This window comes from Pristiophorus japonicus, chromosome 11 (genome assembly GCF_044704955.1).
Source record: "Pristiophorus japonicus isolate sPriJap1 chromosome 11, sPriJap1.hap1, whole genome shotgun sequence".
NCBI lineage: Eukaryota > Metazoa > Chordata > Chondrichthyes > Pristiophoridae > Pristiophorus > Pristiophorus japonicus.
The window spans coordinates 28487884-28514490 of NC_091987.1; the positions used below are offsets into that span (position 1 = coordinate 28487884).

At 42.1% G+C, this 26607-nt stretch overlaps 1 protein-coding gene across 4 annotated transcripts in view; it reads right to left on the reverse strand.

Annotated features, from left to right (window-relative positions):
* Positions 1-4506: 4506 nt before the first annotated feature.
* ccdc191 (coiled-coil domain containing 191) overlaps positions 4507-26607 on the reverse strand; it is a 45374-nt gene continuing 23273 nt past the window's right edge. For 3 of the 4 annotated variants that reach the window (XM_070893277.1, XM_070893278.1, XM_070893279.1), the window contains exons 10-17: positions 25542-26032; positions 19728-19831; positions 17586-17668; positions 16208-16309; positions 12219-12362; positions 8234-8386; positions 5283-5337; positions 4507-5028 (exon numbers count right to left, since the gene is read on the reverse strand). In XM_070893277.1, the coding sequence (XP_070749378.1) occupies positions 4634-5028; positions 5283-5337; positions 8234-8386; positions 12219-12362; positions 16208-16309; positions 17586-17668; positions 19728-19831; positions 25542-26032 (1527 nt within the window). In that variant the 3' untranslated portion in view covers positions 4507-4633. Of the gene's footprint in view, positions 5029-5282; positions 5438-8233; positions 8387-12218; positions 12363-16207; positions 16310-17585; positions 17669-19727; positions 19832-25541; positions 26033-26607 lie in introns of all 4 variants that reach the window. The other variant, XM_070893280.1, reaches the window with a different exon arrangement.

Here is a 26607-nt window from a genome sequence, read left to right on the forward strand (position 1 = left end):
TCTCTGAAACCAAGACCTTTATTTTAAAAAAACAAGGCTGTGTTAGTCTTGAGAAAACATAATGCCTTAATTAATGTGGACAGGTAGAAACGAGTGGATGGTGCACCTGTTGGCCTGCCATATGCCGCAGATATTTGGTTTCAACTTATGACATGGATTTTCTCACTTAGTGTAATTGTAGTCCACTGATGCAACCCTCAGTAATAACTTGTATTTTTATAGTGCCTTTAACGTAGTAAAACGTCTCAAGGCACGTCACAAGAGTATTATAAGACTAAAAATTGACACCGAGCCACATAAGAAATGAAGGCAGATGACCAATAGCTTGGTCAACGAGGTAGCGAGGTTTAGGGAGGGAGTTCTAGAACTTGGGGCCTCAGAGCTGAATGTATGGCCACTGATGGTTGAGCGATTATGATCAGAGATGTTCGAGGGCAGAATTAAAGGAGTGAGATCTCGTAGGGGGAGAAAAAAGACTGGGGCCGAAGGAGATTACAGAGATAGGGAGGGGTGAGGCCATGGAGGGTTTTGAAAACAAGGATGAGAATTTTGAAATCGAGGCATTGTTTAACCGGGAGCCAATGTAGGTCAGCGAGCACAGGGCTAATGGTTGAACAGGTTTTGGTATGAGTTAGGGCATGGTTAACCAAGTTTTCGATGACCTCAAGTTTACATAGGGTAGTAGTATCCTTGTGTTGGCATGCGCAGGCAGCGGAAGGAATGTGCGGCAAACCAGACTTCCCACCCACATTTCCTTTAACGACTATCTGTCCCGCCAGCGACAGCGACTGTGATTCCCATATTGGACTGTTCTTTTAGAATGGAAGCAAGTCTTCCTCGATTTTGAGGGACTGCCTATGATGATGAAGAATTTTAGCTGCAATGTATTTTGAATTGCCATTTAGTTAGGCTTTATTTACTTTGCCCCTAATATAACATACCTCTGCGGTCATCAATGCATCTTTCATTGTGATTTATGGTAAAATATTGTACTGTAATTGATTAACTCAGACACATATCCCCAGTAAATGAGAACCATCTTTGGAGCACACCAATCTAGAGTGAGTTTTATCCTTTGTGACTAAGAGAGCAAATTTGCAGAATAGTTAATGGGAATGGACTAAAGGGGTGTAGTCTTTTTTGAGTAATATGGCAGCAAATGCCGTAGTCTCACTAGCTGTGGTCATGATTCATGCCCAAATGAAAGTTAACATTCCAACCAATTTACCAATATATGCAGTGTTCCTTTGGTTGTATCAGCCAGTTTAGAGATGGGTTAAAATTTGCACTTTTTGAATGTGGTTTCTCTTCTTGCAATCACTTTGTTTTATTGATTTACAAAAATCTGTTAAATCCTGTGAGCTGACTGAGGATACTTTGATATTAAAAAATAGATAGCCAGTCTGCTCGACCCTATTGGAAGGGGTCCTGTATTGGAAAAGATTAATAATTGTACTGAAAACTCCAAAGCAAATTAAACAAGTCCAGTGATACCAATATTAAAAGGGGTAAACATTTGTACTTTTAAATACTCCACTGATAAGAGATCAAGAATGAAATGGTACCTTTCCAGTGTAACTTGATTTTTTTTAAATACCATTTGTAACTTTTATAATCATAGGCAACATCTGATATATCTATAGTGTGTTCCATGGAAAAGTTCTGGTTATGTAAACGTTATCCACCATTTAAATCTAGATTCCTTGAACACTATTGCACCTTTTTTCAACTTTGCAGATTATAATAAAATAATGTCACCAGCATGGCAGGTTGCCTGCTTTTGTGAGTAATGATGGTAAAACATTATTCTTTCTTCTGTGTGGCTCAGCTGGTAAAGGTAGTGAATAGCTGCATGTACAGGCCAGAAAGGTTCCAGGTTTGATCCCTAGTCTGTGCTGAATTAAGTGAGCTGAGTTCGGGGTAGGGTTGCTACAATTTACCTCAACATTCTTGTGTTGGGGAGGGGGAATTCAGCCAGGATTCCTACTCCTGATTTCTATCCCGTATGTCCCCCGCCACGGCCTTTGCAAGAAGTATATGTCAGGACCAACAGCCGACTGTCTGGGCTTATTCATGAAGAACGGCTACTTGGGTGAGGTACCAGAGGATGACTGGTGCCCATGGAAGTGTAGTGCAGCGAGAGGGATAAAACTGGTGGAAATAGAAGGGCAGGGCAAAAAGAAAAACTAATTTTGAAGGTAACTGAATACCTGTTTTTACAAAAATACAGCTTGAACTATTTACCCTTATGCTTCAAGATTTCATAGCATGTAGGGTATCTCTGTTATTTTACTTCAGGCGGTAACTATGTTAGATAAGTCTCTTAGCACGAGACAAGTTCTATTCAACCAAAGAAAACATGTTGCGTATAGAGTCATATGGTACTGAAAAATGCAAGTCATTGTACAGGTTTAGGCTATCATTATCTTGGGATTCCTAGAAAATTGTAGCACTTTAATAGAATTCCATAAAGGGCTATGTAAACAGTTTTGTGTGTGTGTATATAATATTTATATATATATGTGTGTGTTGATTCTATTAAGGTTTTTGAATGTGCCTGTAGTTTCAGGTGTTAATAAATATTTCTATGTGTAAGTATGTAACATTACAGTTATAGACCTGCTAACTTGACACGTGTAGAGTACATGTACAAAATAGAAAAGCTGACTTAAACAGTTGCTTGTTTGCCACTGGATGGTTGTATAAGCAAAAACGATACACCCACCCAAGTTTATTTAATTAGCAGTGTAAGTTGCATCTGAATTGGCCTCTGCAACATTAAATTAATTTACAAATCAAAAATCTACTCCCTTAAACTGAGTCCTCTTGACCACGCAATGTGAATTATGTTTTTCCCCATATGAAGGAACTTGGTGATTTACGAAAAACCATGGAGTGGGTTGAGCCTACAGAACTCCTATGGGAGAGTTAAATGCCAGATCACTTATCCTATGAATTCGAGAAATGCTGGAAACCTGTCAGATAGAAGAGGTTAAAAGAAAAGTTCTACACATTTAGTCGAAGATATAGTAAACTTAGAATACTTAGTTAGGTCTTATGAAAGTACAATGGCTTTTCAACTCTCATTGTGGCTTTGTTTTAAATAGCACATTAAAGTAGCTTGTGTTGCATTCTCTTGTTGCATAAAGTGCCTACTGTTAGATAGCAAATCGGGGAAATTAGTACAACTTACTGTAAAGTTAACATTTGAACCACTTCACTAATTTGATAAACCCATCAGCAAACTGCTATCCAGTTCCAAAGAATCGACTTGTTGGATGTGAGCATAAATGGTTGTAATTGTTAATTACTGTATCTATAAATGTAAGGAATATGATTCAATGTGCTTCCAACCACTGGTAATTTGTGTAATTTCTAAAGTATCCAAACGCAGTTAAGAAATTTAAGAAAATGTAGCTTTTTAATGAAATGCTATCTCGAGATTTTGATTCTCCAGGTTGGAAGGATCAAAACTATAAAGAGTTTCAATCAGCTGTTTTATGTATTGTGCTTAGTAATGAGATGTCTATAACCAGTTTGGTAGATTCGTTCTTGCGAAAGGATGTTAAGTCCTAACTGTATATCCAATAGACTTTTAGATACTGAGGAATCCATTAGATGACAATCACCGGTTGACAATTTTTAGTAAACCAATTCTCTTAAGCCTTCTGCAAGATTTCCTGTCCTTGCAAGGAGACTTGGCACTCAAGTATATTTCTCATTTGTATCATAGCAATAATCAGGTTTGTGTAAATGGTGATACATAAGCTAGATCAGAATTCTGAAAGCAATTTAAAAATTGATACTTAGGATCTGCATCTTTTAAATGGTATGAATCTTATTGCTTTGGATAATTTTACTGATTTTTTTTTAAAGATCTCTACCGAACTCCTTTACTAATCTAGTTCCAATCTTTTTGTAGGACTATAGGTTAAGATTAGTTTCTGAACCACTTTACTACTTAAAAGGTAATCTGTTTATGAAGTTTACAAAAGTAAATGATAAGGGTACCTTTCTTATAAAAATAACATTTGCATAGTTCTTCTAATTAGACTGGGATTCTGATTAAATGCTATGGATCTCTTTCAAAGTGATTAGAACATTTTAAGGTATCTAACCTATGTTTGAGTTCCCATACATTATGGGCAGGTTAGTTTCACATTTTCAAATAAATTCAGCAAAATATTTTTGAATAACGGACAAGATTCATGTAGGAAAGGTAATCAGTTTAAATGGGCTTTTTTCATTTTTTTTTTCTTAAAAGGTGTAACAATTGTTGCTTCCAACTCATTTGAGGCTATAAGTAATGGGGAGATGCAGTTTTACTACCATGAGATCTGCTTTGAGGAAGTGTTTATTGGAAAAGGGAATAATGTTGCGTAATTGTAATATATACCCCCACCTCAAGTTATGCTAATAGTACCTTAAGTGCAATACTGAACATATTCTGAAATATGACGGTATAGAAACTGGTTAAACCATTTCAATTATTTTGCAGTGGGGATGTGATTTATTTCATGTATTAGCCAAAGGTCAAAATGCAAAACTTATTTTCATATGCTTAAATGTTTAAAATACTGCATCAATAAAGATTTCACTGTTCGAATTGTGCTTTTTTAAATTAAATCGTGATTTAATTACAAGATTTCTTGCCAAATGATTTACAAATTCTTACCAATATAATTTTAAACTCTACCACAAGGTTTGCAAGGTCCTGTTGCGCTGATCTTGCTTCTCCTTCCACTTCCCTTCCTTCCTGGTACCCTGGGAGGTTCTTTCCTCTACTCAATGAATTCCCAGACAGCGAACTGGAGTTGCGGGGAGAATCCTCTAACTGTGATGCACTGTTACAGTACACTGCCAAGATGCTCCTTAAATTGTTTAGTATTTTATTTCTATGTCTGAAAGTCAGGGAGAATTTCAGCAACTTTCTTCCTGAGTTGTTGTCTGCGTTCTTCCTTTTTCTCCTCCTCCCTGATGAGTATTGGCAAACTCTTCCATGCTCTGAAAACAGTCTTGACGATCCTCCTGCAGATGGGGAATACAAAAGAGAATTAGGGATGCAATAGAAAAATGCAATACATACTCACTGGAATTTACAAGATCATTTAACGTACCAATTTGGTTTCAGAATGATTATGCGAATAAGATTTGGAACAATATTCTGGGAATATTCAGTCAGTACTGTGTGGATTAGTTACCAAATTCAACTTGTTTACAGCTGCAAAAATTTCCAGTGTTCTTTCACTGGGATTCCAACAATTAAAGGAATTATTCATTACCTCTGACTATGTTCTGCTCCAATTCTCTCCTTTTCCCATGATGCAATCTTTTCCTCTGTCAAATAATCAAACCAAGCAATAAAAGTGGTTCTTCTTAGAGCTGTCAGATAGTGTTGACTTGCTTTTGATTCCATTATAGTGGAGTAATCCTTGAACTGCATTAAAATATTTCATATCAATTTCACTTTTGTATATTTATCTTGTGCTGACCGCTACCACATTAGCCGTCAAGTTAAAATACTGTATTTTTCCTAGAATATGAATGACATGCACTATCCACATCTATTTCAAATGAATCGGTTTCATACTAGCAGTGTTTGTCCAGCTGTAAGCTCATGAGGGTAAATATGTTACCTTATAATACACACTAAAGTTCTGCATTTAATTGATCTGTCAAAAGATAATCCTTCTAGGTATGGGAATCTTTCTGTTTAACTATGTGGACTTCACTCACTTTATTTACCATTTTGAACTCCAATTTTAAATAATTTTAATCAGGGTTTGAAACAGTAACAATGAGTGTAGCATACAATATCAAAAGCAACTGTTGCATTTAATATGTACTTCACAGAACATGAAACAATCTGAACTCTAATTTTAATTTTCCCGTAGCCCTGCAATTTTTTTTCTTTCAGGTACTTGTCCAACTCCCTTTTGAAAGCAGTGATTAAGTCTACCTCCACCACCCTTTGAGACAGTGCATTCCAGATCCTAACTACTCGCTGCATAAAAAAGTTTTCTTATCTTGCCTTTGATTCTTTTGCCAATCATCTTAAATCTGTGACCTCTGGTTCTCAACCCTTCTACCAATGGGAAGTTTCACTCTACTCTGTTCAGACCCCTCATGATTTTGAACACCTCTATCAAATCTCCTCTCAATCTTCTCTGCTCCAAGGAGAACCACCCCAGCTTCTCCAGTCTATTCATGTCACTGAAGTCCCTCAACCCTGCAATCATTCTCATAAATCTTTCCTACATCCTCTCTAAAGCCTTGACATCCTTCCTAAAGCATGGTGACCAGAATTGGCCACAATAATCCAGTTGAGGCCGAACCAGTGTTTTATACAGGTTCATCATAATTTCCACATTTTTTAACTCTCTACTTCTATTAATGAAGCCCAGGATCCCGTAAGCTTTTTTAACCGCTTTCTCAACCTGCCCTGCCACCTTCAATAATTTGTGCACATATACCTCATGGTCTCTCTATTCATGCAACCCTTTTAGTTTATATTTTCTCTCTCATTCTTCCTACCAAAATGTATCACTTCACACTTTTCTGCGTTAAATTTCATCTGACATTTGTCTGCCCATTCCACCAGCCTGTCTGTCTTCCAGATGTCTGTGGGCCGGATTATCGGCGGGTTTTCGCTGCGATTTGACCCTCCGCGACGAAAACCCAGTCGCAAAACCCGGGTGGGATCCTCGGGTACCTGTTTGCGGCAGTGCTTTCACGTACCGCCAGGGAGAGGTGTGCTGACGTGTAACAACGCAGATTGCGTTACAGTCGTACTTTCGGTACTCTCCCGACGCATACACCGCGCCCAAATTACTGACAGGTCACACCTGTCGGTACAGCCCTGTCAGCAGCAGTATGAAAACCTGCAACGGTAAGTGAAAAGTTTTTATTTTTTAATTATTTTTCAGCGATTTGCTAGCTAAGGGTTTTGTGAATGTTTGTTTTTGGAATGTTTTTATGCAATTCCCCCCCCCCCCCCGGGCAGGTCTCTATCGTAACGCAAACGACCACGGACTAAAGTTGACGAAACTCGCGTTTTGCGCCACGAATAATCGTGCAACGCCTCCTTTACCGTAAAGCCGAAAGGTTGGCCTAAAAATGGTAGCGCAGTGTAAACGTTAATTTTCACATGGCTACTGTTTTCACCGAAAAACCCCAAAAGCCGAAAATCCGGCCCACATGTCACTATCCTCCTCACTGTTCACTACACTTCCAAGTATTGTTTTATATACAAATTTTGAAATTGTGCCCTGTACACCCACATTCAAGTCATTATATATGAAGCAAATATAATTAAGCAGTGGCCCTGGTACCCACCCTTAGGGAACACCACTGTATACCTTCCTCCAGTCCGAACACAGCCGTTCACCACTACTCTCAGTTTCTTGTCACTTAGACAATTTCTTATCCATGCTGCCACTGTCCCTTTTATTCCATGGGCTTCAAATTTGCTGGCAAGCCTATCATGTGGCACTTTGTCGAACACCTTTTGGAAATCCATCTAAAGCACGTCAACTGCATTGCCCTCATCAACCCTCAGTTACTTCATCAAAAAACTCGATCAAGTTGGTTGAACACGATTTGCCTTTAACAAATCCGTCTGGCTTTCCTTAATTAATGCACACTTGGACAAAATTAACAGTCACTTGGACCTGATTATTGTTTCTAAAAGCTTTCCCACTACCGATAACTGACCAGCCTACAGTTGCTGGGTTTACCTTTACACCTTTTTTTGAACAAAAGTGTAACATTTACAATTCTCTAGTCCTCTGACACCACCCCAGTTTCTAAAGAGATTTGGAAGATTATGGCCAGTACCTCTGCGATTTCTTCCTTCACTTCCTTCAGCGTCCTAGGATGCGTCCCAGCTGGTGCTGGTGACTTATCTACTTTAAGTAATTAAATTAGGTTTGATGTTTTCCCCCCCCCCCCCCCAATTCATTTCTTGCGTGTGGTCCTCATTTTGTGCCCAAGATTCAATCTTCCACCAAGTGGGTGCCATTTTATTCAGATATTTCAATACAAATTTTTAAACCTTAAGTTAACCTTTTAAAGCTCTGCAAAGTCAATTATTTGTTTAAAACTTAGAGGGTTTATTGATGTCCTGAAAACCATTTACAGATTAAAATTTAAAATGGAACTTGAGAATGTTAACAGACTAGTTATCAAATATACCTCAATATACCAGTTAAGATTTGTTGCAGGATATACCCACCTTTAACCAATTGTTGAAACATCTTTTAAGAAGAATCCGATAGTACATTTGTTCAGCTTTGAACCTCTTTTCAGCCAGTTTGTCTGTTACAGTCTGATGCCAGGTACATAGATACAGGTGTAGGACTGAAGAGCTGTGATAATCTTCTGCTACCTATGTGGTTATAAAAACAAAGTGCTCGGAGTAATGCCAGTACACATTTTGTTAGCAGCTCCTACTCTGAGCCCAATCCAGAGAAGCATTGAGTCATTCAATGATGCAGTGTATAAGCACTACTTAATGTTGCAAGATTTCTACACATGTCGAATAGACTGAAGGGTTTACTTTAAAAGGATGTTGTTGCTAACACCATGATTCTACTGTTAATCCGGCAAAGGAAGATAATGCTGTGACTGCCATTTTTTATGTGAATGGCTTGAGAGAATTAGGTTTACATATTCTAGATCACATTAAATATGATTTTGTTAGTGGATAGCATAGAGTATAGAGACAGTTGTAATATGTCCATTGGCTCTGAGCAGGGTACGCCAACAATGAAATTAAATTTAAATAATTTTTATGACAGTATCCTCCTGATGGATCAGTGTCCATTAAATTTACATTTTAAAACGTAAGACAAACCACTCCTTTATACAGTGGAACCTATACAAACAGACACTTATTAACAGTCCCAAATAACTTGCATTGGAATAGGTACAAGCAGCACCTTGAAACCACAGACACACACAAATTACAAACTATGGACAGCCTTCAATGCACCATGTCTGGTTACAATTTAAAACATGGGGTGCGCAGGTAAGTGCAAGGTGGCAGTGGGTGAAAGAAATTGCTTTTGTGGAATAGCAATCTCTTTACTCAGCATCCGTAGCAACAGAGAAATCACTCTACCAGTCTGATAGCTTGCACAGCTCTATCCGAGGATCATCTCTGCTGCTATACTGCTGGGTAAAGAACTCCCCATTTCACACCTCCTTCAGTTTACATTCAAGGGCCTGTTGCTCCACTGTAATTTCCCACCTCCAGACCAGGATACCACCCCCACCGCCGCAGAGAGCCAGGACCGGCTGTTCGGGACTAATGAACTACGCGAGCACAGGTGTTGGGAGGGTCAGGAGTCGGCAATCGAGGAGAGATGGTGACTGAGGGAATGGGGGCTGGTGATCAGTTATCACATAGTCAAACCTCCAGGAATGCCTCCAACCAGCATTGGCAACCCTAGTGATCTCACTCCACCAGTACATCAGGTACTGATGAGCTGTGAACAGCTCCACATGCATCCCCAGCACTTAAAACATTAGAAGCTGCAGCACACAGAGGGAGGGGGTCCCAAACAAGCATCTGCAGAACATTAATCCCTCTCCCCCCACCCCCCAATTTGGCTGGCATCTCCCAGGCACACCTTTCCAATGCAGCCACCTTGCCCTATGGACGCTGCCAATATAGCAGATCCCAGAATCAGCACATTCCTCCCTCAATGGAAAAGGACCCCAGATGGCAATAAACTGGGAAATCCAATCAACAGAAAATGTACTGAAATCGCATCCCACTGGCAGGTCCCCAGAACTGGGGTGAAGAAAAGGAACGCTGCAGGCGATACAGCCACTCCCAGATATTTGGCCCATCTGGTTTACTGTATATACCATGACCATTTTGAAAATAAGGACACCTGATGCAAGTCCCTAATTTACAGGTTTCACTGCATTAGTACGACCTAGATTTTTGTGTTAAGAGCTTTGGAAAGGTGAAGCAATCAAAATATGACAAAGTTCCAGCCTACTATTTAAGCAAACAGTATTCTCTCTCTCCTTCCCCCATCCCAACGTCATGTAATAGAAATTCTGTGTACGTGATTGAGAGAGCAGATTTGTAAACCTAAACATCTTATACAAAAGGCGAAATACTGCAGATGCTGGAAATCTAAAATTTAAACAGAAAACGCTGGAAATACTCAGCACGACCGGCAGTATTTGTGAACAGAGGAACAGAGTTAATGTTTCAACTGTTACTCTCTCCAGATGCTGCCTGCCCTGCTGAGTATTTCCAGAATGTTCTTTTTATATATATATATATATATATCTTACAAATAATGTTGCACTGTTTTGCGGTACACTAAATGACATTAAAATAAAAAGTTGTTTCATTTCTCACAAATCCAAATCACAATAACTATTGAGGAGGAAGACCATTTGGCCCGTATTAATCCATCCCTCTGATGTACCCTACCAGCGCCCCGTGCCGCCTTTATTTATTAAATGACAGGGTTTTCACCTCCACTACTGACCGGCAAGTCCGTGCCACATGCTGGTCACTTTCTGTGTGAAGAGCTTCGATACCAGTCCTAAAATTACCATTTACTAGTTTGAATGTCCCCTTATCCTACTCCACAATTTAATATCAAATATTATTCTGGATTTAACTTTCCCATTACATTTGCTATCTTGTATACTTCTATTCAGATCAGCTCTCAGACACCTCCTTCCCAGGCTGAAGAGCCAGAGTTTCTCCAGACCTTCCTCATAGACTGGGTGGAGAAATTCGGGATGTTTCCGCCTCTCATGGATGCAAATGACTTTTCGCCTGGGCGCAGCAGCACGAACGACTCCGGCGGAATTCCGCGGGAATTTAGCAGCAGCTGCAACTTGTAGCGCCCCGCTCTGCTGGCGATGTCATAACCGTGTGCAGCGACCTATTTTCATCCTGGAGCGAAAATTCGGCAACGTCACCCGAAGTTGCGCCAGGTGATCCTTGAAGACCTCTCGCAGGGTGAAATTTAAAAGGGAGGGAGGGAGGCAATTGAAAAATAAAATATGGCCTCCTTCATTTTGGATCGCGGGGTCCGTGCTGCGATCTTGCTGCCATGGCATCCTGCTCCCTGGTGGCCAGGGATGGACCCGTTTCTCGCCCACAGAGTCGGCAGCTTGGCCCTCCCCTTTAATAAAGGCGGAGGGGCCCCTGTCTATACAACAGCGCTATGCATCTCACCGCTTAACGTTGCACTCCACAGGGATCCCTTGCGCCCCACAGAGCAAGCAGAGCGATATTTTGCGCTCCACTTGCTCTTGGGACCAGTAACCCGAATATAAGTTGCAGGACGGGACTTCCCCGCCAGGCGCAGGAACTCCAGCCTCGTGGCCGCCCCAAACGGGGCGCTACTCAATTTCGCCTGTAGAGCTCCAACACTAGTTTTTTTTAATTATTCGTTCCTGGGATGTGGGCGTCGCTGGCAAGGCCAGCATTTATTGCCCATCCCTAATTACCCTTGAGAAGGTGGTGGTGAGCCGCCGCCTTGAACCGCTGCAGTCCTTGTGGTCCTTGTGAAGGTTGACCCACAGTGCTGTTATGGAGAGAGTTCTAGGATTTTGACCCAGCGAGGATGAAAGAACGGTGATATATTTCCAAGTCAGGATGGTGTGTGACTTGGAGGGGAATGTTGAGATGGTGGTGTTCCCATGCGCCTGCTGCCCTTGTCCTTCTAGGTAGTAGAGGTCACGGGTTTGGGAGGTGCTGCTAAAGAAGCCTTGGTGAGTTGCTGCAGTGCATCTTGTAGATGGTACACTTTGCAGCCGCGGTGCGCTGGTGGTGGAGGGAGTGAATGTTGAAGGTGGCGGATGGGGTGCCAATCAAGTGGGCTGCTTTGTCCTGGATGGTGTCGAGCTTCATAGATATTGTTGGAGCTGCACTCATCCAGCCAAGTGGAGAGTATTCCATCACACTCCTGACTTGTGCCTTGTAGATGGTGGAAAGGCTTTGGGGAGTGAGGAGGAGAGACACTCGCCGCAGAATACCCAGCCTCTGACCTCTTGTTGCCACAGTATTTACGTGGCTGGTTCAGTTAAGTTTCTGGTTAATGGTACCCCCAGACTGTTGAGGTGAGGGATTTGGCGATGGTAATGCCGTTGAATGTCAAGGGGCTCTAACACTAGTGCCTCCAACACTTGAATATTTCCTTTGTTTCTTTGCTTTGATAAAATCTAACCAAAGTTACCTTCATGTTTTGCTTGGAGATTTCTATAAGTTTCTTCCAGGGCACTAGGCCCCGCTTTTGTAAAAGAAAATCTTGATGGTGTTTTTCTGCAGCAGAATGGAATTGTCGCTCTTTTTCCAACCTCAGCTGTTTCTCAACTTCTCTCTGAAATGACATTTGGAAAATCAGGTATACTCAGTTATATATTTGTAAAGCTTCTGTTGCTTTATCTGGACTTGTACTGTTGTACTTAATGTGGATTTTTTGAATTTTGTGTTACTAATCCTTGAAGATTTTAAATCAAAACTATGAACATTAATTTGCATTTGCTTTAAAAAAAACTTTGTTTTACGTATTTTTAAAACCAAAATAGAAGATCTTTCATAAAACTTGAAACAAAAAAAAAACTTTCTGGTACAAATTGAACTCTATTTTTATTCCTTTCCCTGTTATCTTTTATTTTTCCTCCTTCCTGGTTGTTAGTAAAGAGGGGCAAACAACACAGCCCAGTGGCAGAGGCAAACCATTGCAGCTGTAGAATCTCAATAAAATTCATAACCTTCAGAAAATTCTAGGAAAATTATGATTTCAAATGTAATACTTCATAAACAAAATCTTTTATTTTGGCATTGTAAAGATACTGAAAATCATGATTTTCTGTACTTTACATAGGATTCCCACCCAGGTAACAACTTAACCTGGAAAAATTTAATTAAATAGCGCAAAAAAAAATACGTGCAAGTGAATTATGCTCATAACTACATGAGCTCAAGTAGCCACGATCTTTGATGCTAATTCAACAGTCCCTTTGCCCGAACCAGTCCCTGCTTACAAAACTGGCCATGCCCCCTGGTTAAGAAAGCGAGTCTCCATCAATTGGTGGTTTTTGTGCCTAAGGCACCCATGATCACATAAATTCAGCATTAATCACCTAACCAGCAGTCAATTGAAGCCACAGGTCTTCCCTGCTGCTGCAGAAATATAAATGAGTTTACACAGAGAAAAATGCTACTTACCTTGTGGTCTCCACTCACTAAAAGGATTTTTTTCCCCTTTTATACCACCCATCCTAGCACCTCGAGGCCCCATTGGTCGTGTTACAATCATAAATCGATTATGTTCAATTACGCTACTTGATTACACTGCTCATGGAAGATTTTACTTTCAGGCTTGTTAATGAGTTTATACAGAAACTTGGGCATAACTTCACCTGGGCAAAACTAGAGCAGTGTTGGGTGCAATTTGCCAATAGTGCACCAGCAGAAACTCCAGGTCAATAGTTTACATTTAAAATATTGTGTTTTACTTAATATAGAAAATTCCTGTTTAGCTACAATATTAGATAATGAGAGTTATCAAAGGGTTTTAATGGGCCAGTTATACTAATAGTTTTGAATTAATGCAGAGCAGTTTCAGTACTTTACTGCTTGTGCTTTACATTAGATTCTGTTTAATTGCAGCCTAGTATGGAACCAGGTTCAAGAAGTTCTTTGGCAATCCACTGGACTGCCGTAAACAACATAAACTAATGTTGAATCTTTATACAGGTGCGACGTCCAAAATCCGGAGTTCCGGAATCCAGTCACCGACCGATCCGTGGCGGAGTCGTCCGGAAATCAGAAAATGTTACGAAATCCGGCCTCCCCCGCCTTGGCCCGACCTCCTCTGGCCCGACTTCCACAGGCTTCCGGCTGCCCGACCTCCCCCTGCCGCAGCCCGACCTCCGGCTGCCTGACCCACCCCGGCCCGACATCCAGCCGCCTGACCTCCCACTGCCTCGGTCCGATCTCCTGCGGCCCAACCAACCCCCCCCAGCCTCGGCCCGACACCCACTCCCCCCCCCCCCCCCCCCGGCGCCGACTGACCTCCGGTGGCCCAACCGACTCCCCCTCCCCTCCCCTACCTACCTCCCTCGGCCCAGGCAAAGATGTTCCGAAATCTGGAAATACCCGACTCGGTCCCGAGGTTTCCGGATTTCGGACGTCACACTGTAGTGCTAACACACAGCTTTACCAGCTTTGTTGGCCAGGTGAATTGAATGAGCACAGAACCAGACAACACAACTCAAGGCTGCCCGTCTCCTATCACTAGTCTGTGACATACCTGTAGCATAACAATGATTCATATGATAATTGATTTCCATTTTGATAACTTACTTAATACCTATTCCACACACACAAATTATGAACGTTGTGAAAATTAGAAAATTAACAGCACAAAATATGATGTCTTACTGATGTTAATACTCCCAATAACTTTTAAACTCTATTTCAAAAGTCAGATTGCAGCAGCACTTTAGTTCCTCAGAACAATTTAGTCCTACTGTAATGTATGCACCTGTGAGTATGCTCACAGGTTTGTAGAGCTGTTGCGGGGCCATCAGCCGGTTGTTCAGCCCGACTGCCTGCCTCTCTTCCGTGCCTACATCCGGGCCAGGGTGTCCCTGGAGATGGAGCACGCGGTGTCCACCGGCACGCTCGCGGCCTTCCGCGAGAGGTGGGCGCCGGAGGGACTGGCGTGCATCATCACCCCCGGCAACCAAATTTTAATTTGATTTTATGTTTTAAAGTTTAATTTGTTTTAATTGCCGGGGTTTTTAGTGTCCCCCTCCCCTTTTATAGGGGGCACTTGTAAAATATGGAATTTTAATGCCTTAAAAAAAAACACAAAAAAAACCCTACAAAAATACAAAAAAAAAAATGAGGGCTGTTATAAGTGTCTGGAGTGTCCCCCAGATCGGGGGGGCACTCGATCTAATGTTTATTTTGTTCCCCCCCCCCCAAAAAGAGTTGTAGAGCTGTTGCGGGGCCATCAGCCGGTCCAGGCAGCGGGCGGTCATTCAGCCCGACTGCCTGCCTCTCTTCCGCGCCTACATCCGGGCCAAGGTGTCCTTGGAGATGGAGCACGCGGTGTCCACCGGTACGCTCGCAGCCTTCCGCGAGAGGTGGGCGCCAGAGGGACTGGAGTGCATCATCACCCCCGGCAACCAAATTTTAATTTGATTTTATATGTTTTAAAGTTTAATTTGTTTTAACTGCCGGGTTTTAGTGTCCCCCTCCCCTTTTATAGGGGGCACTTGTAAAATGTATGATTTTAGTGCCCAAAAAACCCCACAAAAAACAAAAAATCCCCCAAAAAAGATTAAAAGGGCCTTGAAAAATGTTTGGAGTGTCCCCCAGTACTTGACTTAACTGTTTTATTTTATCTAACCAAGAGAGTTGTAGAGCTGTTGTGGGACCATCAGCCGGTCCAGGCAGCGGGCGGTCATTCAGCCCGACTGCCTGCCTCTCTTCCGCAGTTACATCCGAGCCAGGGTTTCCCTGGAGATGGAGCACGCGGTGTCCATCAGTACGCTCGCGGCCTTCCGCGTGAGGTGGGCACCAGAGGGACTGGAATGCATCATCACCCCCAGCAACCAAATTCTAATTTGATTGGTTTAATGTTCCAAAGTTTCATTTGTTAATTTGTCAGTTCTAGTGCCCCTTTAATAAGCGGGCATTTGATTTTATGTTTTACAAAAATAGTTGTAGAGCTGTTGCATTGTGAGTGGCTTAGTCAGTCATGTGATGTTCACAAGACTCAATAAAACTCGTCAGTTGGGTCTAGGTCATCCACGATGAAATATGCAGTTGTGGGCCTTGTGGCTGAACTGATAATGTGATTGTTAAACCTTTTTTAATAAACCAACTAGTTCTTAATAACGATGTGTTGCTATGAATTCTTAAACAAAGAACCCATGAAACAAATACATTACATCTACTTATAAAGACCACAGATGAAAAGTAAAACGTACAACCTATACTGAAGTAAAATGCTGCTTCCAATCCTTCAAGGTGCACAAATTGATCTCAGAAGATAAATAAAAAGCAAACACTTCTCATTTATATCTAAATAAAACTGAATTTTAAAAAGTATTTTTCAGGAGGTATAAAAAGCACAAAAGTTTAATTTTAGCACTCTGTGTGTTGGTTGGGTAGCAGGTGTTACAAATGTTCTACGTAAATTCAGACCTGTCTTTGCAACCTTCTTTCCTCACGCTTCTTTTCGAGAGATGCCTGTTTCTCAGCTTCCTGCTGCCTTTGCCGCTCTTCCTCTTCTGCTCTCAGGTGAGCCTTGAGCCAACCAAGAAAAATAAAACATGTGAGGGCCACACAATTTATAGCTGTTCAAACTCAAATTCATTATTTTTCAAATACTGAATTGTGATTCTGAGATGCCAGCAATTGGATCTCGTTTCTGTTGTCACCCGCACTATTTCAATACAAAATTCATTTCAAAGGAAATTTGACAACCTGCAGAAACCATAGTTCTCTTTACAGGACAGCGCAAAGGTGAAAGTTTGGAGGTCTGATTGTTTTAAATATTTGTAAGATGTTTATCGTCATGCTGGTCTTGGTTTTTATACAGCATCACACTCAGCAGTGAAATCATTGGGTTTGACATGTTCATGAGACACTGCAATGTTAATTAGAAAGTGAACAATTTACTTGTTTTGTTATCTCTATATGCAATTGTCAATGGTACAATTTAAAGTCTTACAGCTGTGATGGATCATCATCCATTACCCGAAAAATCATGGGAAGCACAAAAATGTTATAGTTCCATCACAGAATTTTTGATTAAGTATTTCCAGTAAGCTCATGTTACAGCACAATGTTGTGTGGAGGTAAAAGTGACACACTATCATCTTGATTGAACCAGAATCTATTGCTCATGGGTACTTATTATTCTCCGTTTTAAACAGTAACAAATGTATTTCAAATTTATTTAATAAAGCACAAACACTTACTATTTACATAGCCCTGATTTTACCAAGATAGAAAAAGACAAAAAAATTCTGCTCTAGTGACCAGGCAATATGATGGATAAGTACACTGTCCTTTCAGCTCTGAAACCCAGTTTATAATTCAGCATGAAGATATCTCTTCGCTGGCTGGAAGGGTCCCACACAAAATGAGTGAACTGTTACAGTAAAAGATGCTTACTCTGTTGGTCTTCATTCTGTCCATTCACTAATTTTAAACCCAGTTTAACTGCAAGTGGACCTGAAACTGCTTCTGGAATGTTCACTCTGATTTAATATTATATTCATATGGCAGATGTCCTTCTTGGTGTCAGTTATACAAATGTAATCATTTGCCCTATATACAAATTGCATATGTATCTACTCAATTGATTGATTACTTTTATTGACTTTTATACCTGGTCATATTATATACATGCTGTTAAATAGTTATCAACATTACTGCCAGGTAGATTATCAACCTCTTAAAAAATGAAAGTATAAGGAAGATAAACTATTAAAGAAAACATGAACATTAAAAAGAAATAAGCATAGAGATGGATGAAAAGGTAAAACATTGTTAAAACTATATTCTTGTTACTCACAAGTTTCTCTTCCTCTGTTTTTCTTCTGATCTCCTCCAGTTCTTTTCTTCTTGCCATGCGCTGCCTTGCTCGTTCCTCCATTGCTGAGAAAATAGAGTATTTTAGAGGAAGCTGGGAAAGTGATCATCAATGTAATTGACCATTTCATTATATAGTAGTTTGTGCACAAGACTATTTTTTATTACGATCATGTATAAAAGCATTACTGATTTAGTGTGCAATATTATTGCTCATATCCAAACTAGTCTAGATTACTTGGAAGTGTACTGCTGGATTGGTCATTCCAATCCAACTTTTGTATCCAATTTCAGTATTTTGATGTCACTTTTACTGAATTATTCTAAGCTTTTATTTGTTGAGTCCATTGTCTGTATTTTGGTGAGTAATTCTTCCCTCATCTGCCTTGTGATCTTTCCATGATCAACCGCAGAGGATAGTCTGAGAAAAATACTCAATCAGCATCTGCTTTGGCAGACAGGACAGCGATAGTGGCAGACGTTACTGCATTTACCACAGCTTTTCCCAGAGAACATAAATCTGCAAAACCAAAGTTACAATACCTCCAAACAAAGGTAGAACATTACAACGTAACTCTGTTTCAACACTCCAGCTGCAGCAAAGCCAATCTTGCTATAAAAATATGAGGAATTCTAGAATAACTTAATTTAGAGTTTCTGGCCTGGAACAAGTACACAGAAATCTACTGGCCCTGGTTTCCAAGTCAATGACCCATATAGTCCAATCTCCACAAAAATCTTGACTTTTTGTAGATTTCTGATTAATCATTGGAAGTATTATCCTATGCTGCTCATCATTTCATTTTCTACTGGGATTTTTCTAGTTTTCCGCCTCTTCTCCTGAAGTCATCAGCCTGCTGGGGTACTATTCCACAGCTGTCGCCAGTTTTTCAGTATCTTGTCCTAGTGGTCATTCATCATAGGTAAGCCTACACAGAGTACCAACAGACTATTCAACCACAGAAGGGGCATAACAACTGAACCTGACACCGCTCTCATTCAATATCCACTATTGCCAGTGCATGTCCATCACTGCATAGTGCTCAGGAGTGGAGATGCTAGCAATTTTTTTCTCCCTCATTTAGCCTCGTGGTATGGAGACCAACCGTAGCATTCTTAACCGCTCATAAATTTATAGAAAATCAATAACCCAGAATTTGGGGACCTGATGACGATGAGCTGGTAGCGTTCACCTTCATTTCGCCTTTGAAACTGACTGCAATGTGTCGGGGTTTAGCGCATGCGCAGCCTAACGTGGAAATCCTGAAGTTGCAGTCATCATTCACTGCTTCTCCACAGGCTGCACTGTGCCACCCTCCCACTCCGACTGGACCGGCAATGTGTAATCTCTCAAATCTCAGAAATTTAAGAAAACTTCAGCTCTTCTGTAGTAAATACCGTTAAATACCCCATTAAAAGTTAGACCCAAAGGGATTAGGTGTAACTGGGGTTTTAACAGCATATTGACTGCTAAACAAAGGTATGGCCCTGAAAAACTAATTTTGTGCAGTGTAAATTTTTAAGAAACTAATGGGGAGAAATTCCCCAGTGCCCCGACTGGGGTAGGTAACCGATTCAGGGTGGGACTTCCTGCACCCGGAGTCGCAAACGGACATCTTTACTGAAAGTCTGTCTTTTTCCCATGTGAGAGCCCAAATCTTTGTTTTGCTCTCTCCCTAACATTTTTAACAAGTTGGAATTTTAAGTACATACCCACTTCTTGGTTCGCTGTTTGTGAGAATTCTGCGTTTTGATTGGTTGACGTCACAGCAGCTCGCTCTAGGGGATCCCCACTAACCTCTGTTGATTTGAATTACCCGTCTGAAAACACAAACATCTGGACACAGAGATTGCGGGCCAGTGGCGAACGCTTTGCTTCACCGCGGACCGCAAATTCCGGGCCATTGGTTGCCCTGATTTAGATATTGACCCAGATCAATTTAATAGCCCTATTAAGTATATCCCATTAGTCAACTAACAAAAGGTTTGAATGTGTTATCACTACATACACAGCTATGTATAATTTGCAGGGGAGAGAGCAGAGACAAGAGGCACACTAAAACAATATATATTAAATTACTTGAAACACCAAACTACCAGCACTGAAAAGCATTACTCTGCGTACCTTTGACGATTGGGTGAGGTGAAATCAAGTTATGAATCGTTTTGATACAATTGGTACTGCTTGTGGAACAGGTAGATATCTCAACTGATGAAGGACCCATCAACCTAAGCAATTTCACAAACATTTTCTTTTAATAAATTGTAAAATAGGAGAGAAAAACCTCAATGTCAAGGTCACATTCGGTCAATACACTGAATGTTCAATTAACTTTTGAAATTTACTACATTAATGAGATTCTATGTTGACAGTTAGACTTTTGGTTCTCAAGAGCCTGCAGAAAAATCCTAGAAAGACTTATGGAGGGAGTCAGAGCACGCAGGGAGGTCCTCCTCCCTTCCATGGGCAGAAGAGACCTCCCCAGGATACCAAAACAGCCTGGTTGCACATTGCAGAGCAGGTCACCAGCAGGGATGTGGTCAGGAGGACCTGGGTGCAGTGCTGCAAACATTTCAATGATCTCATTGGATCAGGAAACTGGAGTACAAAGGCACACTCATCTTCATCCTGCTGTGCCTCTCATCACATCCCCATCACCCTGCCTTCCCAACCCTACCCCAGCACATCCTTACTCACACCAACATACCTTGCACTTCCACCCATCCCTCTCTATCTACATGATCACATCCCCATCTCACTTGCCACCCCTCATACTCACCCTTATCCTAGTGCAATCATATCAACTAAATGATACACACCCCATTCCATCACAGTCACCCTCTAAAGATCTAAACCATCCATTCCTTACACTCATTCCATCACTCTCACTCAAACTTCTCTTCTTTCCCTCCTTGCAGGAAAAGAGAGCCCAAAATAAGAGGGGGAGAACTGGCAGTGGCCCTCCAACATTTGCAAACCTTACAACGGCAGAGGAGGCTGCTTTAGCAATATCTGGAGTCGCCGAGCAGCTGAAGGTGGGAGACGGAGAGAAGAGGACATCTCAGCAACCTGGTGACAGAATTACATCTCATACAGCTACATGCCATACATCAGTCACTCATATGGGCACTGATGTCAGCAGCCACTGAATGGTCATAATGATATCTGTACCCATTCTTCATATGACATATCTAACTCATTATTTTACTCTCCCATAGGTCCATCGAGAGCTCTCCCCCCCCCGCCCCCCGCCCACTGTCCAGGAGGACGAGGATGACTCCTCAGAGGAGCCTCCAGTCTTTGAGGTCGCGCTGTCACCAGACAAGAGTGCACCCAGCACCAGCGCAGATACGCACACCCCGGTGGTTGCCACACGAGCGAGAGTAGTGTTGTCACCTGGTGTCTCACAACTCACAAGTGAGCAAGAGTAGATGGTGCAGACAGTGCAGAGTCCTTGCCGGAGGGCGCAGGACGCTCCTTGCTCTGCTCAGCTGCATGCAGACGTTGAGCATCGGGGGCCATCCAGAAAGAGGGCGATCCTGGAGGTGCAGGAAGAAGTGCTGGGGTCTCAGACAAGTTTTGTGAGCGCGATGTCTGCAAATGTTCAGAGAATGGAAGAGTTCCTCTCCAACATGAGCACCACCGTGTCGAAGGCAATGGAGACTGTAGGCTCCTCCATGGATAGGATGACCATTTGCAAGGGGCATATGGTCTCTATGGAGGATAGATGGCTATTTATGGAGAATAGAAAGACTTGCATTTATATAGTGCCTTTCACGACCACCAGATGTCTCAAAGCACTTTACAGCCAATGAAGTACTTTTGGAGTGTAGTTACTGTAGTAATGTAGGAAACATAGCAGCCAATTTGTGCATAGCAAGCTCCCACAAACAGCACTGTGATAATGACCAGATCATCTATTTTTGTTATGTTGATTGAGGGATAAATATTGACCAGGACACCGGGGGTAACTCCCCTGCTCTTCTTTGAAATAGTGCCATGGGATCTTTTACGTCCACTTGAGAGCAGACGGGACCTCGGTTTAACGTCTCATCCGAAAGACGGCACCCGACAGTGCGGCGCTCCCTCAGCACTGCACTGGAGTATCAGCCTAGATCTTCTGTGCTCAAGTCCCTGGAAAAGGACTTGAACCCCCAACATTCTGACTCTAGAGTGGGTGAGAGTGCTATTCACCGAGCCACAGCTGCCACTAGATGGTAGAGACTCACAGACCTCTCTAAGAGGGAATTCAGTGTAGATGTGGGTCCTCATGGCACCATTGATGTGCAGCAAGGTGCTTTTCAACCCCTTGGCAGCAGGGAAGTGAGCAGGCTGCCTCTACCTCTCTTGAAGCCACAGGACTAGCACCTTATAGAAGCATGTGGAAGAGAAAGATGACACACAAGTAGATTCACAAGGGTAGCCACTTGGGTGTTTAATCCAATGTTTGTGTAAAGTTTGTTACTGTGCTGTCAAACATAAAAAAATGTATTTTCAACACTTTCTGGTCTTGGACTGATTTGTGTGCACATTTGTAAGTGGCTTTGTAAGTTGCAGTGAATGGTGACCCTTAACAGTACCTCCAGCAATGGTGGCGAGTGTGAAAGGAATGGCTTGGTCATTCCAGGGATGCTTTATGATGTTGCTGTGGGGTGGTGCCAACCTGGTGTATCATGTGGCAGCCAGGTTGTACAGCGTCAAGTGAAGTAAATCTGGCCATGATGAGGCCATCTCTGGCCTCAATGTGCTTGGGTGCTGATGCCCTCTGTCCTGTGCAGCATCAGGTGATTGTGGAGAAGGTAGGTAGTGTTGTTGTTGGTGGTGTTGCTGGTGTTCGAGCTCATCGGGGTCAGATTCTGAGGACCAGGGTGAGACAGCATCAACGACATCCATGCTGATGGAATAGATGGCAGGTGAAGTAGAGATGACAAAAGCAATGTCAATAGTGAGAGAGGTTGACCAAGGTGAGACAGCATAAATGGCATCCATGCTGATGGCAGATGAAGTAGAGATGACAGAAGCAATCTGTCAATGGTGAAAGAGGCTGTTCCAATGAGGTGACACTGGATGGAGACTTTGCTGGAAAGACTGCACCCTGCAGAGTCTGTGCTGCGAATGCAGTGAGAAACAGTTTCTGCTGAAGAAAGTGATCATCTGTCAGGTGGGAGCTTTTTATAGTACAGTTCATGTTGTCAACCAATCAGCTGGAGCAATGGTCAGTGAACGCCCACCTAAGCGTGTTTCCTTGGCCATCCAGTTAAATTTAAAAGATAAGGTTAAAAACCATTCTCAAAAGGTCTGACAACTAGCTACTAATAATTTAAATTGGGTCGACCACTTCTGCCGGTCGCGTCGGGTCCACACTGATAGGTGCTCCTGGCTTAAAGGCGTGTGGGAGCTGGATGACAATGGGTTCCCGACCCGCTCCCAAAAACAACAACTTTCCCACCCGACCCACCTAAGATCATACCCGCTACCACCCTGGAAAATTCCAGCTTTAGTGTAATGTGAAGCTGAAGCTGTTCTCCCTACACAGATACAACTAGTTTTTAAAACCACTTTCTAGGGTGTTTTTAAAATAAAATCAGTTTACACAGCATACCCTGAAATTTCCCCAAATACATGTGCCTGGAATTTGCGTTGGGGTTATTGATAATCAGTGGGAGCTATGGGGAAATGCCCAAAGACTGCCATTTAAGCTGTTCCTCTAGGGTTTGCTGCTGAAGTTAAGATGGGAGATTCTCCACCATGTTCATTTCTCATTAAAGTACTGCATGGTGACAGTTGAGTAACAATGCAGCCCCTCATTTTCAACACAAAGCTACTGGTGCAGTCAATATACACACACACAAAATGTATGTTAATTATAAGCAATCAAGAAGCATAATTTTACTAGATCACAGTAACATTTTCAGGGAAACCTAATCAGTAGGCAATTAATATGAGTCAGATGATAGTTTTTTAGGGCTCAATTTTCCCCAGTGCCGTTTTTTGACGTATTTGAAGAGTTACGCCTGTTTTTTTGAGCCCGACTGCCAAAAAAGTTGAAAGTTTCCCTGTTTTAACTTGTGAATGTGGCCCAGCGCACATTGTCCCTAAGCTCTGTGGGTGGAGCCTAAGATGTGCGCCAAAAAGATCGGGTTGCCAGGGTAACGATGGACACACTGTGGGCTGAGGCTGGAAAGTGAAACATACAAGACATTCTGGCCAGCTCACAGCAACCTGCACAAGCACCTTGCACGTTGCAGCTATTTAAGGCAGCAGCTTACTAACATGAAAATACTAAAGCGTCTTTGTGCCAAAAGTCTATCTTGTAAACTGTGTGGAATGGAAAGGCTTCCCCCCCGCCGGTGCCACTCCTAGCCCGGGCTGAAAGGCCTCTCCCCCCTGCTGGTGCCTGGTGCCGCTCCTAGCCCAGGCCGAAAGGCCCCCCCCGGTGCTGCTTGTAACCCAGGCCCTCCGCTGCCGCTCCTAGCCCAGGCCGAAAGGCCTCCCTCCCCGGAGTCAGTGTCGCTCCTAGCCCAGACCGAATTCCTCCCCCCGCCCCTCCTCTCTGCCGTTGTTGTCCCAGCCGTGGAACTGGATCTTCTGCGTTGATTCTCTTACCTGCGCTGATTTTGTTAACTGTCCAGAAGGTTTTTCAGAGCGGTCACATATGGCGTGGGGAGCCCCCAATGAGGTTAAAAAAAATTGTTACTAAAAAATCGTACTTAAGTGAATTATGCTGGCGTCGAAACTTTGGAGGAACTTGGAAATTTTAAATTTAATCCAAAAAAAACAGTGCACGCCAAAAGAACGGTGCAGATAATTGTGGAAAATTGAGCCCATAATAATAGCAGCGTTAACAAGATGATATGGAGAAAATACAATGTGATGCAGGAAATGAGTACTACATGCAAATCTTTTACTGATATATCTAAAAATCCTGAATCTCATCTCTTGAAGGTGCACTATGTAATTACTAAGCTAGCTGTCACATTGTCACTCACTGTTGCTAAACCAGTTATGTAAAAATAGCTTATTCTCTGTTATAGAACATATAATTTGACCACTCTTAAAAGTTACTTCTTTGGGGCGAAATTTGTAGTCGGAGGTGTACCTCCGGAGTACGTCTCCGACCTGAAAAAACAAAGTACGAAAATACCTGCTGGCTCCCAGGCTTCGGGTCCTAGGCCTCCAGGCCTGTGTAAAAACCCACGGATCCCGGTTCGGAAGCGTTCCTGGGATCGCATGGGACAAGTCAACCAAATAGAAAGGGGGATTCCTCATCAGCTTATGAGAAATCCCCAAATAAATAAATAAATAAAATAAAATAAAATATCCCCATGTTCAAAATTAACTAAAAGTCCCTTTGATTAAGCATTTAAAATTAAAAAATGTATTTTTTTGAAAAATAACATTTTAATCCGGCCCAAAATTTACATGAACTAATTTTAAACTTTTTTGTATGTTTTAATCATTTTTAAAATAACATTTATTTTAATCCTTACGCTGATAAAAAGCAAGCCCTACGCCTGCTTTTACCATGCGTCAGGGTTTTGTGGGCAAATAGCTCAACTCTGGAGCAGTGAAAGTGTTTTTGGGATGCATACGGACGATCTGTCAAGTTCTGGGGTTTCGCGCATGCGCAGTGCATGCGGAAGCCTGGAAATTGTTGGGCCATTCGGAGGGCTTACAATGGAGCATGTCGCCATCGACACTTCCAAATCCAGGCCATTGACACTGAAATATTGGTATCCATTATGCACAAATTGCAAATTCCTGAAATCAATTTCTAAAGTTCCAGTGACCTTTAATTTGCATCCAACATTAATCTATGTAAGTAAAATATTATGGCTCCCATGAATACAGAAAGGCACTGTAGTCTTTACCTAAAAGCAAAAAAAAATCCTAAATTTTGGAGTTAAGGAGAAAAGTTCCGTATAAAGATAACATTACCTGGATATATCCACAGCAGGGTCTTTCACTTTTCCAGATTGTCTTCTACCACGAGGACTGGGCTCAGCTTGCACCTTTTGTGCTGCACTACAGATTGCTGTGGTTATGGCCGAAGCCAGGTTTGCCTCTTGCTGCAGCATTGTCAAGTGTTGGTTATCTTGAAGTTCTAGAATCATTTTCTCCTGTTCCTGAAGTTTTTTCTTTTGTTCCTCAATGAGTTGCTGTTGGAATGCGTGGCGATGTTCAAAGTTGCCCTGAAAATGCTGGATCGTCCTCCCTGCAGTGTGAAAGGTGGTTTTTTCACTTCCCTGGTACCCATTTGAGATTTCACTCGTACCTTGCATGTAAGCTTTATCCTCCGAGCTCAGTGCGGCATGCTTGCGAGTAACCTGCCAGGCATATTTTTGTCTTGCAGCTACTAATTGCTGAGTTTTGCTGCCTTCTTTAATTTGAGAATCGAATGGAGAAGGACCCTGTTTCTTCAATTCATCCTGTGATTTTTTTGGGTGAAACAGTATTACATTTTTTGTGAAATTTAAAGTTCGTACAAATATACAGTACTTTTAAATGGAGTGGCTCAGTGTGATAATCTATCCAGCCCTCAACATATGTCAAGAGAAAATACATACTTACAACTTAAGTTATAGTAAATAAATCAAATTGAAAACCTTACGAAGATGCAGGACTGCTTCATACTGCAAAAAACATGTACTGAAATTCCTAAAGGTATGTTTCGTTCGAAGTGCAGTAGGGTGGGCCATCTGCTTGTTAGTATGTCCCAGCCCTGACCCCATCCCTGGCAATGGGGCAATTGCCATTTAAAGGTGTCGCCTGGGTGTCTGCTCTGGCAGGGGAAAGGGCGGGGGAAGGTGGGGGGGGGGGGGGGGGGGGGAGGAGTTGGGAGGAATTTTGGTGCAGCATTGGAGGGAGGAGGTGGTCAGACCTTCCAGGGCCAAGATTAAAGATTTTACTTTTTTAATTATCCATTTTGGATTAGCTACTTTTCTAATGGTATTGATCACTCTGCGGATCCCACTTAGCACTTTGAATGGGGAGTGAGTGAGAC